Source organism: Apteryx mantelli, chromosome 26 (genome assembly GCF_036417845.1).
Source record: "Apteryx mantelli isolate bAptMan1 chromosome 26, bAptMan1.hap1, whole genome shotgun sequence".
NCBI lineage: Eukaryota > Metazoa > Chordata > Aves > Apterygiformes > Apterygidae > Apteryx > Apteryx mantelli.
In genome coordinates this window covers 4030638-4045966 of record NC_090003.1, presented here as the reverse complement: position 1 = coordinate 4045966, position 15329 = coordinate 4030638, and the positions used below count along the sequence as shown (strand labels likewise).

General features: G+C 42.7%; 2 protein-coding genes across 2 annotated transcripts in view; one reads left to right on the top strand and one right to left on the bottom strand.

Annotated features, from left to right (window-relative positions):
* Positions 1-6891, top strand: part of SCNN1D (sodium channel epithelial 1 subunit delta) — an 8777-nt gene extending 1886 nt beyond the window's left edge. Inside the window, 9 exon segments of the mRNA XM_067311279.1 lie at positions 1294-1397; positions 1800-1963; positions 2555-2653; positions 3267-3384; positions 3967-4045; positions 4682-4739; positions 5505-5560; positions 5940-6015; positions 6313-6891. Coding sequence (XP_067167380.1) covers positions 1294-1397; positions 1800-1963; positions 2555-2653; positions 3267-3384; positions 3967-4045; positions 4682-4739; positions 5505-5560; positions 5940-6015; positions 6313-6726 — 1168 coding nt within the window. The 3' untranslated portion in view covers positions 6727-6891.
* A 2072-nt stretch (positions 6892-8963) lies between these two features.
* The window catches only part of ACAP3 (ArfGAP with coiled-coil, ankyrin repeat and PH domains 3), a 112450-nt gene continuing 106084 nt past the window's right edge, over positions 8964-15329 (bottom strand). Inside the window, exon 26 of the mRNA XM_067310960.1 lies at positions 8964-10364. Coding sequence (XP_067167061.1) covers positions 10258-10364 — 107 coding nt within the window. The 3' untranslated portion in view covers positions 8964-10257. The remainder of the gene's footprint in view (positions 10365-15329) is intronic.

The window sequence follows — 15329 nt, the reverse complement described above, 5'->3', positions numbered from 1 at the left end:
ATGGGACTGGGAACCCAGAAATTAGCATACTCCCACAACCTACCTCTATGACTGTGAGCAAGTGTCTTAGACTGTTAAAGAAGCTTAAGAGAAACTCATTGGGAATTAAACCTTTGCTAGTACAAAGATATGTTGACTGTATTGAATGATAAACAATGAATGTCTATCTGCATGGGAGGAAAGGAGCAGGATTTCTCAGATATACAATGGATGAAAGCAGGATCTATTTTTGCTGTAACAATGAAAAGGGGGAGTGAAGGGAAAGAATAAGGCTCTCACTGCTCCACTGTAGCACTTAGCATAAGGCTGGGCCCCTGAGCATGAGGATTGTTCTCAACTATTATGCCAGAAAGGCCCACACACTGCCAAAAAGGACAGATGATCTTTACATCCTTTTGTGCCTAGAAGCAAAGAAGGGAGTATGCACCACATGCCAAAGATGTAGCTTTTTATTCCTGCATACCTGCAGTTTCCACTGTCAGAAGCTCTTCCAAAGGCAGTGCTGACCTATGCCACCCAAAATCACTGCTGTGTCTCAGGCATACATTTGCAGGCCTAGCTGTTCTCAGCTGATGACATGAGCAAATTTAACAGCAATGCACTCATCTATGACACAGAACAAGCAGAGGCAAATTTAAGTGTTTGTTGTGAGCCCCTTCAGCAAAGAGGAGGTGGATCTGCAGTGTTTGTTGTAGATCATTTTACAAAATAAGGTCCTGCCTTATTGTTTCTCAAAGCAGTTGGTTCGTCTGTTCTTCTGGAAAGACACAGTGTTGCTGATGCTTTCATGTCACATACCTCTGTCTATGCACTTGATGGTGAGCACTGTCACTTTGGTACTTGTGTTTACCCAATTCCCTCCTTGAGAACTCTTATAAACTGGTGGAAGGTGAAGGCCGACTTGAGCAGGAAAGTTCAGCATGATCATAACATGTGATATAACTTTTGAGAAAATGAGGAGAGAGAGAAGCTGTTTCTCCTAATGATTATAGCACAGAGTTGGTCTCACGCTTCAACCTGCCTGTTCTAACAAACAGGCGGGGGACAATTTAGTAGCTGGTGGAAGGAAAAGCAAGTCAAAACTCTGACTCCTGTGTTTGTCACTCTGGCTGTAACCTTGGATGAGCAATGAATCCCTTTGTACCTAATTTTTTCCTTGCCTCTGGTGAGTTAATAACTCTTTCCAATAGGCATTCCTGTACACAAACACACATGCACACACCATTTGTGCTGCAAAGAAAGAAGGCATTGTTACTCCTAATTAAAACCCCTCAAAATCTCTCTTGCTTTCAGTGACTATGTTCACTTTCACCACCCAGTCTTTGGAAGCTGCTATACCTTTAACAGCAAGGGCACAGACTCCTTTTGGACAGCAACAAAACCGGGAATTCCTTACGGTATGGTATTTGGCAAAGGGTCGGAAGAAGAGCTAAAGTGAATATAATTTGGTGATGGATGAAATGTGTCTTCTGTAGATGACTAACTGACATGTAGCCCTCTCTTCTAGTTTGTTAGTACAAACCACATACTGTATTTGCTTGCTTCACTAGCCCATGTATATGATGACCAAATCAGCTGACTGTATACCTTAACTTACAGCAAACAGAATATTATTCTAGTTTTAGAGCAGGCTTGTGCAATTACTACCTGACGACTCACCAGATCTGTAAGGAAGATCAGTGCCTCTTCTGTGAGCTAAGACAGCAATATTGATCACTGCTGAGAATTCAAGGCATGGTGGTGTTCCTATTTTGGCCCAAAATGCATTGTTTTGCACTTCCCTTTTCTTTGATTTGCAGGACTTTCCCTTATCCTGAGAGCAGAGCAGAAGGATCACATCCCACTCTTGTCTACAGTGGCAGGTGTGAAAGTGATGATACACAACCACAATCAGACGCCATTCCTTGAGCATGAAGGCTTTGACATCAGACCAGGCATTGCGACTACAATAGGCATTCAGCAGGTTAGTTGCTTGCTCAAGAGCATTCACCTTCTACTTGCCTTCTTTTTTGACTGATTGCAGAAAGTTGTGAGGAGCTGAACACTGTGACTGGCTCATACAACAGGCTTGTGGGGCTCTTGTGTTCGCTTCTTGGTTGTATGTATATCCTTATGCAAGCCCCTTTTCACTATCCGCTGTGCTCAGGTACCTTTAAGTAAAACAAAATTAATCCAAATGTACAAGCGGCCTTTTGGGCCTCAAAAAGTTAGGGCCTTATTTGTTCTTACACCGAGGCTCTTACACCTTGTTGCAGCTGAACACAGGGGACTTCATGTGTATATAAGGATGAGAACAAGCATTCGAAAGTGATTGAGTTATTTTGACCTGAAGAGCTGCTGCTTGTCAGCTGTACTATAAGGACTAACCACATGTGCTCATCTACCTTGCCCTTTTCACCATGTGTGTTTTGTTAGCAAGGTATAACTTGACTGCTCACACGTATTGCTGCATTTCCTGTCCTTTATATGATCACCTGTCCAGTTGAGTTTGGATGGTGTTGGCTAAGTCCAATTAAAGCTCCTAATCACTCAGGCCTCTTTTCTGTGTCCACAGGATGAGGTGAATCGTCTGGGTGGCAATTATGGGAAATGCACAACTAATGGCAATGATGTGAATGTTAAACTTCTGTACAACAACTCCTACACCCTGCAGGTATTGTCAGAGTGGCTGGCTGAGGCCTTTGGATGAATAGCAAATGATTCATACCTTATTCTCCAGAGAGCTTTTACAAATCAGCAGGTTCATTGCTGGAGACAGCAGAGATTCATGCCCCTCCCAAAAGCAGCTCACACAGAGAGTGTTAAAACTTGGAATGTGTTTTACTGAGCAGGAGATACTCAACCCCAGACACTTGGACTGTCTCTTCCTTCTAACACGAGCATGACTGAGAGATGAGGTAGTGAGTTAGTCAAGACAGCTGGGCTGTTCCAGTGGGACATTCTTAGGCCATCAGATATTTATTTTCGTAAGTATTTGCTCCTGGCTGAGGGTGTTTGGGTAGTTTAACTGAGCTATTAATGGGCATGAAGAAAGAGGGAGATGGAGAAAGTTCTGTCCCACTGAGTTCAATACAGTTTCCAGAGGTAAAGCCAAGGAGTGAAAAGCAAAAACCTTTTGCCTCATCAGTGTCTAGTAATGTCTGGTGCCTTTCAGCAGTAAAGAAATCTGTAGGTCGTCTTCTAGCAGCTACATGCTAAGGGCTAAAGTTTTGGGCACTTGTGAATTTTTGACTTATCCTCTCTTTTGTGTCTTCTTTTTTTTCCAGGCTTGTTTGCATTCCTGCTTTCAGCACATAATGGTTAGAAAATGTGGCTGTGGTTATTACTACTACCCACTGCCTCCTGGTGCTGAATACTGTAACTACAACAAGCATTCTGCATGGGGTAAGGGCAAAAGACTGCAATCCTGTCCTGGTCTGCAGGGAACACTTTCCTAGAATAGGGACTGGTTGTGTGACTCTTTGGATTACTGACCTTCTATTTTGTGCCTATTTGCTGCCTGGACTATTTCCTCAGATCACTGAATCCATCCAGATGGCAGGTACCTGTCTATATCTGCATGGATATCAGGTTATTTCATAAAATATCTTGATGCTATCAAGCACTTCTTTCTTAAAGGCGTTGGTACAGGCTTTCCCAGGGCCAGTCTTATTACCAAGCTCTTTTATGTTACCAATACCAGTGGCTGTGTTGGTGTAAGACAAAGCTTTCATTCGCAGAATAACTTCTCTTGGTTTTCTGGTTGCTTTCTCCCCAGGTGACCCTTACAGCTTCCAGAGAAGGGTCCTGCAGTGCAGGCAGACAATTACCTCTGCCATTTGCAGCCATTCCAAACTGGGAGTAAGGTGAAGAACAGGTCTCTCAGAGAGCGCTGTATGCCTGGGAAGGCCAAGTGAGGGCACAGGTTTTGGTAGCACATTTCCTGAGGAAGTGTCTGAGTGTGTTCCTCCCTATTTCTTCCACCAGGTCACTGCTTTTACCAACTGTACAACAGGCTCAGGAATCACCACCTCAATTGTTTTGATCAGTGTCCCAAGCCGTGTCGGTAGGTCTCAAAAGTAGAGCACAAAAAATGTCATCTTGCAGAGGAAAATGACACCAGTGGAAATGTAGACAACTTAGTGGAATATTTGTCAGCCAAATGGACGACTGTATTCTGGCATTTTCTGAACTGGAGATTCAGTTTGATGGGTGAACCTGCAATGCTGAGAAAGGAAAAACATAACAACATTAAGCAAATTAAACAAGAACTTTGTGTGTGCATGATAGCTGGGAGGGGAAATTGTTTCAATCACATAGAAATGTTTTATTAAACCCAAACCAAAATCCTTTGTGTCATTTTTCAGTCTGTATTACTTTTTTGATTCACCTTTTTGTTGTAGGTCCATTTCAAAATGGAAAAAACACCATTTTAAAGCAAAATGTCAAATGTTGTGAACATGTCAAGCAAAAATTGTCACTATCTTGAAGCCATTCTAGTTTTCCTTCTGACCTGAACAGTTTTCAGGCAAGCTCTAGCTTTATTGTATAAACTGACTTACAAAGCTTATTCCAAGGTTCTCAAGAGCAGCCCACAGAACTTCTGCTTTGGGGAGTCAGTTGGCAATATTAAACTCCTTCATTTATTCACTTTTAAATGCCAGAATCATAGTGATAATAATCTCCATTTTTGTCTCAACAGGGAATCACTGTACAAAGTGTCTGCTGGGACAGCTAAATGGCCGTCAGTGAAGTCTCAGGTAGTCCATACAAACAATCTCTATGTGCAGAGGGGATACTGTGTTTAGTATGGCTTGGAGAATATTAAAGTTAAGCATGAAAACAGTGACTCAGGCAGCAGCAATGGGAGAGGCAAATAAAGCAAAATGGCCAAAATGTGGGTGCAGGGGAAGGACCTCATAGCTAAGACGTCAGATGAAGATTCTAGGTATGTTCATTTCCAGTTCTAATCCAAACTCCTTGTGACCTTAAGCAATTCACCTCACTGCCTTAGTTCCTACCTGCAATGACATTGACTTTCTGATTCCAGAGGGTGTTGTGGTGTAATAATTCACTCATTACTGTTTGTGAGGTTTTGCAGGGCTGCAATGGAAACTCTGTGAGTCGGTAGATGACCTCTTGCCATTTCTCATGTTCTAATGCTAAATGGGCATTCAGGTACATGACCAGGTGATTAATCCATGTCACATAGGTGATAATGTCGATATAAATACAACCAATACCTTTTAAAAGATTAAATGATTTAGTGAGGTAGCCGTTAAAGGCAGAATTTAAGAGCCAGAATACTATACACACCTAAAATATCAGTGCATATTTCCTTGCTGCTCTGGCAAATATTAATACTTGATAGCTATCACTGTATGCCATAAGCCAACCAATCAAATTCTTTTTTTATTATTAACAATAGCCACTTTATTGCTTATGAAATCTACCTTTACAATATATTAAAGATACCAAAATTCAGCAGACAGGATTACCAGTAACACACATATATTCTGCTGCAGGACTGGATCCGCCAAGCTCTAAGGCATCAGAATGGATATAACTCTACTAGCAACAGGTTAGTCACTGAGACAAGGTAACAGGTATTCTCTTCATTCTAAGATCTATTAAAATACGGATTAACTCTTCATCCTTGTGAAATTTATATATGTTAAACTGGGAAAGGAGGTACAGGGTCATCCAATAAATTTCCCTTTGTCCCTCACAGTGCTGTAAGACAGTCCCTTTTAGCACCTTTTTATAGCATCATTTTCCAAGCTCGTGTTAAACACTCTCAAGAATAAAGCTTGAGTGAGTGGTGAAAACTATTGCCCAGCAATCCCTGAGTAAAATCATTGAGACCAGAATGCCCACTGTACCTTCCACCAGGTGAATGCCATGCAGACCTCTCACCCCTGCTAACTGCTTCTTTCCAATGCTTCTTCTCTCCAATGCAGAAAGGATATTGCCAAGGTGACTATCTTCTACCAGCAACTGAACTACAAGTCTGTGAACGAGTTTCCTTTGCTCTCAGTAGGTTGCACTAGATCAGCTCACAGTATTGTTATCTTTCATTAATTGATTAATTCATTAATCACATAATACTGTGCTGTGTATGGTTGGAGGGAGGATTATTTCCAACCCCCAGGATGGGATAAGACTTTTCTTCTTAAGCAAGTGACTCGGAAAATTTCACAGTTTACTCAGGGTCACACAAATTTGGTCCCCAAATGTCAAGTAGCTAATTGACCTGCTGGTAACATGCAATAATTTCATGTTCCCAGAGCTCTGCTGTGTTTGGTGAACACAGCCCTTTGGTTCTTTCCACAGGAGAATTTGCTTCTGTCCAGCATGGGAAGCCAGTGGAGTCTCTGGTTTGGATCCTCAGTGTTGTCTGTGGTTGAAATGTTTGAGCTGCTTATAGATATGCTAGTCTTATCTCTCCTCTTCTGCTACCAAAGGTTCAGGTCAAAGAAGACAATAAAAGTAGCTCACACTTCTGCCATCCCCAGTGTGAGCTTGACACTAGAAAACTACCGAGCTGTGCAGGAGGAGCCTGGGAAAGGCTATGGTTCTGCTCAGACTCACCCTCCTGTAGTGACCATTGCCATGGACAACAACAGTAACCTGCATCTGCACCTGCTCTCCAGAAAGGTGGAAATGCCAGACCTTTGCCCAGGTGTGGTGCTTAAATGATTTAGATACGTGAAAGATGGCTCTTTAGAAGGGGAACTGAATAGCTAAGAGTGGTGTGTGTGCGTGTGCACAGAGAAGTGGGAGACTAGAAGCTCCCAGAATGCCTCAGAAAGGTGAGGTCACAGGGGCTCAGGTGCGATCAGAAAGGCCGCGAACAGAAACGTGCTATTTTCACGATCTCTGAGCTCCTAAACACCACAATGCTGAGCTGGGGAATCCCCCTCCAGCTATTATAAACTCATTATTAAACTTGTCTGTATGCCCTGGATTCAGGCCTAATGCAACGTTCTTTTCTTCTTAATGAATATTATTGCGGGGGGGGACCGTAGTTCTATTCTCTGGGGCAGTTGTCCAGTCTGCGTAAAAGTCTATTCATAGCTTCTAACTTTAAAACCCTTGTGAGGAAATCAGCCTGTGGCTTCAAACAGGCCCATCTGCATTTCACAAATATACTCAAGAGAAAAGTCAGCCTGCTTGTAAAAGAAAAGGTTTCCAGTGGAGGCTGATGAGGTTCATATCAGTCAGCGTTGTCTTGAGGATGACAGAATATGAGGCTGCTCTGATTGCAGCTTTGCTTCCAAGACACCTCTCTGCCCTTAACCTACTACTATTTCATTTTGAGGGCAATGCACAGAATGCTTTTGCTGGGATAATTTTAGATTTATCCCAGACTGTTTCAAATGGGACTCACTTAGAGGAAAGAAGTTAGAGGAAGTGGGGTTGATTGATAACTTTTTTCTATCACTGGTGCTACCTGAGTTGTTTAGAAGATTAAAACAGTGCTGCATTTTTGTTGCAGTCTCATTATAAATATAGAGGGATGTTTTAATGTTAATATTTGACAGTAACTTATGTGTACATAAAATAACAGATTTATTTTGATGATATTTGTAGGGGAGCATTTTACTCTGTTCTAATCTTGTTACAACTTTCTGTGGAAAACAAGTAACAAGAAATCAATGAGGGTTTTTTGCAACTTTTTAAATAATAAAATGCTCTGAATACCTACAGTGACCGAGGGTTTTGTTTGATTTTTGTTTTCTTTGCCTTCAGCCAATATTTGGGTTTGTTACTGCCCTGGAGGGTCACTTAAAAGACAGTGGATGACTTTTGCTTCTAATTTTTGGCTTTGAAAGTGTCTCCTCCAAAATGTTCAAGCTTTATTCACAGAAGCCAGAAAGCTTAGGACTAAATCACGAAAAGGATTTTGTTTCCAAAGACGTGTATGTGGGATTGTCAAAGCATGCAGTCTGCCACTGACATCATTGGAAGCTGAGCACCAAGGTGCTCTTAAAAGTCTTGCTTTTAGCTTTCAAAACCTTTTAACAGCCTGGACATCTTCCCTGCAGTAGTGCTACCTGGGTCCCTAGGCCTACCCCTGCAAATGTTCTGTTTTTTCCATTCACAAGGAGAATCTACAGAGACGTAGGCCAAATCTAAATGAATTGTGCTGTAATGTGCGATTGTGCAAGTTACAGTGAATAGGAACATATCAGCTCCATAGAGAGGCCTGTCTGTACAGTGGATGATTCAGTACTTTCTCTGGATCTTTTAATAGCCCAAAGCTAGGCTTTGTGCTTCTGCACTGGGAAGTACAGCTTCTTAGCTGGCTGACAAGATTGAATTTTAGTCCAAGTGACCTTGCTGAGAAGGGATACCACGAAGGAAAAAGCCATAAAGACAAGGAAGAGAGGAAAAGAATTAGGCTTGTAAGCAGAACATCTGGGCATGTCCTGGGAACACAAAACTCAAGCGGATAAAATCAGCAGTATGCCATGCAGTCATTACTGAAACATTGTAGTGCCTTAAGTATACTCATGTCTATGTGCATACACATACAGTTAAGTTCAGGAAAAAGTGGTTGCTGTCAGCAATTAAAGTGATGGTTCCACTCCCATGAAGGTTATAGCTGTTGTTCATAGACAGACACCTCTCTGTCTCTCCTACTCCCTTCAGTACACACTGTTTTTTCACCCACAATACTACCTCAATTATTGTTATTCTCTGTCCCCTCTAACTCCTGATATAGCACTGCCTCTGTGGAATTTAGTGGCAAAACTCCCCCAGACATCAATGGGATTACAGTGGGTCTTAATCAGATAAAATGGAACAACTATCGAGAGGGTGAGAATCCTGTGTCTCTTTGGACAAAAATTCATTTGGCTTCCTCCCTTCAAGCCATAAGCCTGTGCCAGATAAATATCATATTTTAAACCCTCTCATAATGAAATGCTCCACCAGCTCGCAAAGATCTAGGATCAAAAGAATGAGGAAATGCATGTGAATTTAAAAAAAAAAAAATCCTGTCTTTATTCTCAGTTCATAGACATTGTTTGTATGTGAGATTTTTTTCACTCCCACCTTTTCCAAAAACAATACATTTCTTCAGCTGTATGATATATTACATTTCAGCCTGTCATAGTTTATATACATCATTCTGACAATGCACTTTATTATGTCATGGTGCCTATACCTGTATAGTCCACACATAACCTTTTATTATTTTTGATAACTATGACATATTATAATAATAATAATGACAAAAATAATACTGAAAGCCATGCCTTATAGAAGAATACAGCTCTCCTAACACCGAGATGCACAATTAGCAGGAGACAGATTGCTCCTGAGAGAAATAGCTAGATGCTGTTTTCAGGATTGCTTGTAAAGTCTCCATGAAATCATTATTGTATCTCCCAGTCCATGTTAAAGCACTCAGTGGTAGAGGTATCTTAAGAGGGAATTACACAGCAAAATGAGGTGACTTGCCTCATTTTTTCAACTCAAAGGTTTCACAGTGGATTGGTCAAGACTGGGCCCCCTATGGCTCAGCAGTAGTCTGGTGCTATGTCCTGAGAGGCCTTCTTCTATTCGGAACACAGGGAGCTGTGTGTGGTGTGCCTCATTCCATAGGGGATTGCATTCTGTGACCACTGTGGGAAATGGGTAGTACCTTAGATCACAGCAGGTGGCTGGTGCTGTCTATTAATGAGCCAGATGAAGCTGAACAGTCTTGATCCACTTACACTGTCATAAAACAGCATAACTAAAAGTCTGCAACAGTCATTTTCCCCCAGTTTTGGAGCACTTCAGACTTGGTCACTTCTTGACATCCTCAATGGTCAGGACCACTGGTACTTCATTTCAGGGACTGATAGTGTTGCAGTATTATAAAGGCTAATGTTTGCAAACTCCCAGAAAGGGAGGGTTCTTCCAGAAATGGCAAGGTAGAGACAGCATCAAGAGCTAAAAAATCAGCTTGACTCCCATTTTAGACTTCATTCAGGATCAGCAGGGAAAGGGAATCAGGTCTAGAGCCTGAGTGCAAGCCTACTCTGGAATTACTTTCAGACCCCTGGAGCATCTCTCATCATCTTGGTCACGGCATAAAAGCAGGCACCATGGAAAACACAGGTTTCCAGCAGAAGCATGTCTGAATAGAGAACATCTTCCTTCAGCAGCTAAGCTCAGCTTGCCTGTTACACCCTCTCAGACATCTCCACCTTTCTGTGCTGATAGAGCTCGGGCAGCTCAGACTTGACCCTCCAGAAAAAGGTCTTGGCAGAGGAAGGGAGGGGGCTATCTGCAGGACTGGCTGAAATGCAGACTCCTCCTATTGAGTTTCTCAGGGTTGTTTGAAGCCATGTGAGAGAACTCTCGGAAGATGTCCAGATAGGTAGCATCTCCTGCAAAAATACACAGGAAGAGGCATTAGTCCCAATATTTTTCCTTTGCCCTGCTTCGTACCTTTCACTTATGGAGATCATGGTAGATCAGGCCAATTGCACTCAAGACTTATGACTCTCTGAAGATCTGGATGCAAGGAAACAGCTCTACATGTGAATCAAAGACAGAGCCCAGGAGCCTTGGTCCTGACCTTTGCACTGCCTCAGAAGGTTCTGGTTTGATTTTACATTCTTTGTTAATATGAACAGGATTATATCTGAACAGGGATATGTAAAAATTTTCTTAAGACTCTTGCTTCACAACCAGATTTGGGATAATTCCTCCCTTTTCATATTATAGGTGTTTTCAGATGTATAGGCCCAAAAGACAGTAGAGAGATGTTTTTTGTAAGACTTGAAGAAAAGAGCTATTCTGGAAGCTGTGTACTCTGAAATGCAAAGCTTTTTCCTTGTAACACTCATGCAACAGCACAGCTTCATACAGTTTGGGCTATATGGGCTTGGAATTAGGCAGCTAGAGATGGTGTTCAGCCAGGAACAAAGATAAGATAAGTTACTAGTTGTCTTTGGCTTCTCTTCTGGCAACCAGACTTTTCAGTGCTTGTTGTGGCAGCTGCAACACCAGTCTACCTGTGCTGTCAAAACAACAACCTGTTGAAGGACACTATCAAATAGTAACAATTCTCCATGAGACCTGACTCAAGGCCCTGTTCAAACCACAAGTGAAGGCAAAGAGTTCAAGCGCCCTAGCAGTGGTTCTATGACAGAGTCTCCCTTGGTGCAGGGAAGTTTTCAGATTTATGCTGCAGTTTCAGAGATAACTAGGCACCCACATCCCATTAATATCTGTGCTTGTACATCTGCTGCACAGTGTTCTAGGTCAATTTCTGCCTTGGACTAGGCTACAGAGCTCATTTTTACCTGTGGTCATACAAGGAGATGAACCAAAGTAGCTACAAGGGAAAACATAAGGGAAAGATCCCAAGTATTCATATACAGCTACCTTTAATCTCTCACACAGAGCTCCTGTGCCCTCTGTTCACCAGAAGTGTCCAGGACAGTCACTGAGCGGGTAGGTCCACAGCTGTTGGGAGCTGCATAGCTCCAAGGCACATCACCCATCAACACTGGTGCAGTGTTGAGGGAAGAGAGAAGCTAACACAAAAACTTGACCTCACAAAGCCAAGTCAACAGCAGGATACAGTTTAACTTCATGTTGCCTCACAAACTGAGCTGGAGAGAATGATCTGAGTGTAGGTTTGTCTGGCTGGCTGAGAAGGGACAAAAGGCTTGCACCTTCCCCCCTCCACTACCAACTGGGAGTGTTCCCTACCCTGTAGGCATCCTCCAAGAAGCATTTTTCCAGCTGTGCCTTTGCTGCAAGATTGCAGGACAGGTCCCTCTGTGAACGTGGGGCCTCCTTCCAGGCACAGATGTCCTTTCCAGCCCACAGGTGAGCACATTTACTTACACTGGGACATGAGGAATTGTCTCTGTTCAGTATTTGGAGAGTGCCTGGCCCAAAAGGTCTTGAGAATAACTGGTAGTCTTCAGCATTACCCACATGCAGGTGGCAAAAGCTTCTAATGTGAGCCCTACTGTCAGGCAGACTTTAATCAGGCTCTGTTGATTTGCAGGCACCACAGTTCTCAGGAAATGTCTCTTTTTGTGCCTTCCACAAAACCAACATGACCTACCTGTTAGCTTCTGATTATAATCATTTGGGCCCCCTCCTTAACTGGGGGGACTCAGCCTGCTTTCACGGCCGCTCACCAGTGCTGTCCAGTGCATAAAGATCATATATATCTTCATGTTACAGTCACTTCCAGCTTGTAGCCTCTTAGACCACTGTCCCCTCCCACCAGTGACAAACTCTCCGTGATTCACAGAGGTCTGTGCATCACACCAGATTTCTAGCATTTCCATCTATTCCCCCACCATCCATGCCTCCCCATCCTCTCTCAGTAAAATGCACTCCTGTATATTCCCTTTCTGGGGAAGAAAAAAATGTCATCCATATAGTGATACAGAAAAAAGTATTTTTTTCTATGAAGAAAATAAAGAATCATCTCTCCAGGGATCATTTGGAATGAGTCTGCTGATAAATTGTCAAGCATTCCTGGCAGCCATAGGTAAGTACTGAACTGACTGAGTTCTTGGAGCCGAAATGGGAAGAACTTTGAGAGAAAGTTGAGTCCTTCTGCAGCAGGGCAGTGTTTTGCAAAGCTGAGTGTTGAGGTATAGGGGTTGATGTGAAAGGCAGAGAAATAGCTTGACAGAGGTAGGAAGAGTGCTGTTTGAACAGGTGCCATGGTTCAGGAATGGGTTTCTGGAAGTGATGGACTGCATTGCAGAGCATCATACCTTAGGCTCACTTGTAAAATACAATCATTCCATGCAGCCACCAGTGTGAAGTTCTAGTGTCTTCTCTCTCTGGCATTAGCATTTATTCTTTATTTGTTTAAGAGAAGAACACTGTCACAGTAAGTACATGCTCTGCTGAGTACCGTTATTTCCACGATTCAGTAGCAGGTGCAAGGAGCCAGTTTCCCAGTTGCAATTTGCTCGCCTTTTCCAGAAATCTCTGCGAGGCTAGAACACAGCCAGACCTGACTGGCCAAGAACTCCTCTCTCCCAGCAAATAGAGCTCTCTTCTGGTGTAGAGACAATGCAGATGCCCCTATCTCTCCTCCTTGCTCCCCATTTAGTTCTAGAACCAGTGGGATGACCATAGAGCTATGGTCAGCTCCAGCTATGATTAGCTGGCACATAGTTTCTGAAGCACCATGGCTGGCTTTAATTTAGAGCAACTTCAAGAGCTGTTCTTATGCCAAGACTCAGGGCAATGCAAACCTTCAGGTGGATAAGAGAATCATAATTCAAATTTTAGGCATATAGTTGAAAGAGGTAGGGTTACCAAGTGCAGTGAGTTACTGTTTATCTACTGAACTGTGGTAGCTGACTATGAGTGTGCTCCAACAGCACACAAATGTGTTGGTATCACTCAAGTTCCTATTCTGTAGTGGGTTGAGTATTCATGTGGTCTGGCACTGTGGGTCTACCGATGAAAGGTCACCTATAGAGAAAAAAATTCTCAAACTCTTTCTTCAGTCCTGCAAATCTAAGCTGGTTGTTGTGTATCCTGTCTTAGTGGGGGCACAGGAGCATGGAAAACTACTTTCAGTAGCATCCCTTCCTACAGTACTCACAAGTGTAGGGCTGGGCTACATCCCCTTGATTTGCACTTTGTGTAGCGTGATTTACACATGTGCCAAGTAATGTAAATGGTTGTGCTTCCCATGCATGTGGCCATGGCATTCATGGGATACAAAAGAGAAAGGAGTCATGGCGTCTCTGCTCATCTTCAGCAGAGCTGGGGCAGACCAAAGAGAGGTGACTTCCAGCCAGAACTCACTCCAACAGTAATCTCAAAAAAAAAAAAACATTCTGTTATCAACTTAACACTGGAGCTGTCATGCCAAAACAGAGCAAAGACTCTGATTCTGTGATTCAGAGTTTTGCTCTGTCTCTGATGGGAACCAATGATGAATGCTTTCAAAGAGAGAGAGGAGTTCCCACAATGAATTTAACTCAACAGTCTTCTACACCATGCAAGACAGTTTTTCAGAAGCCTTGCAAATGAACCATGACATGGTAATTTCCATCTGCAAGGATGCATATCCTGTAACTAAAAATGACGTAACTGCAGCATTGGAAAGGATTGCAAAGCTGTGACTACTTGGCACAAGACAAAGCAGTGCTATTATGAGATAGCTGAGTTTGCCTCAGGCCAGCTAGATCCCAGAAACAGTCCAAATAGATTAGCACAATGCTTTGCCAGTGATAAGCCTTACTATAATAAGCCTTGCTTTTATGCCCAAACAGACCACTAAACATGGCTTTCTCTATCAAGCACAATATACACCGGGTAAAATGCCCCCAAACTAGCAGTGAAATGATAGAGAGCATGTACTCTTGGAAGAAAAATGCACGACTGTGATCCTCTGAGGCAGTGGTACAGTAACCAGACCATGTTGATAAAACCACAAATATATCCTTGCTCAATGAGATCACTAATCCTCTTGCAAACTGATAAATTAACTGTTCTGGTAACACCCTGCAGCAGTCAACTCCAGTTATGAGAACCCTATTACTGTGGCAAAGTATTGGCCCCAGATTTCTGAAGATATTTAAGCATTTATTGCCCAGTAATTAAAAAAAGAAAGAGAGCCTTTTGTGGACCTGGGTTTTCATAAGCACCACAGCATTTCAGTCTTCAGTGCATTTACCCTTGTGAGGTTGGGTGGGGCTAAAGTCTCCATTTTAGTCAGGAAAAAGAAATGCAGTGAAACAAAGGGGTGACACAGGGAGTCAGTAACAGGGCCAGGAGTGGGCACTACACCTTGTGCTTTTAATCTTACTGTAAGATCATGGAGTGCTCCTTCCACAGATGCATTAAATGACTGCAATGCTCCTTCTGATTTCAAAGTATCCTTCCTATTTAATTCCTTCATTAAATTCACAAGCCTACTCTGATTCATTTATTCCTATCTGTGGGGGTCTGTTTGTCCCTCCAATGGAAAACACAGTTTATTCTGCCACTTTGCTTTTCTGCATGTTTTCCATGCTAAGTGTGATAGAAATCACAATGCCAGGTAGTCTTTCTTCTCTTCTTTTTATTTTCTGCCACATGCATATGGGATGAGAGGAACCAATGAGGGAAAGATTGCACTGTGAAATGGGAATTGTTGGTCCATCTGCAAAAGAGGGATATTTTCATCTAGTGCAAGGACTCCTTTTACTAGACCAGTCATCTGCAGAGTTGTGAACATACCAAGCATTAACTGATTCAGGTACTCTAAAGAGACACATATGTATATAGGGGGAGGGTGATTTGAGCCTGTCCCCTTCATTCCAGCCTTCTTCCCAAGCACATTGAAATCATGTTATCACAGGACAGTGTCA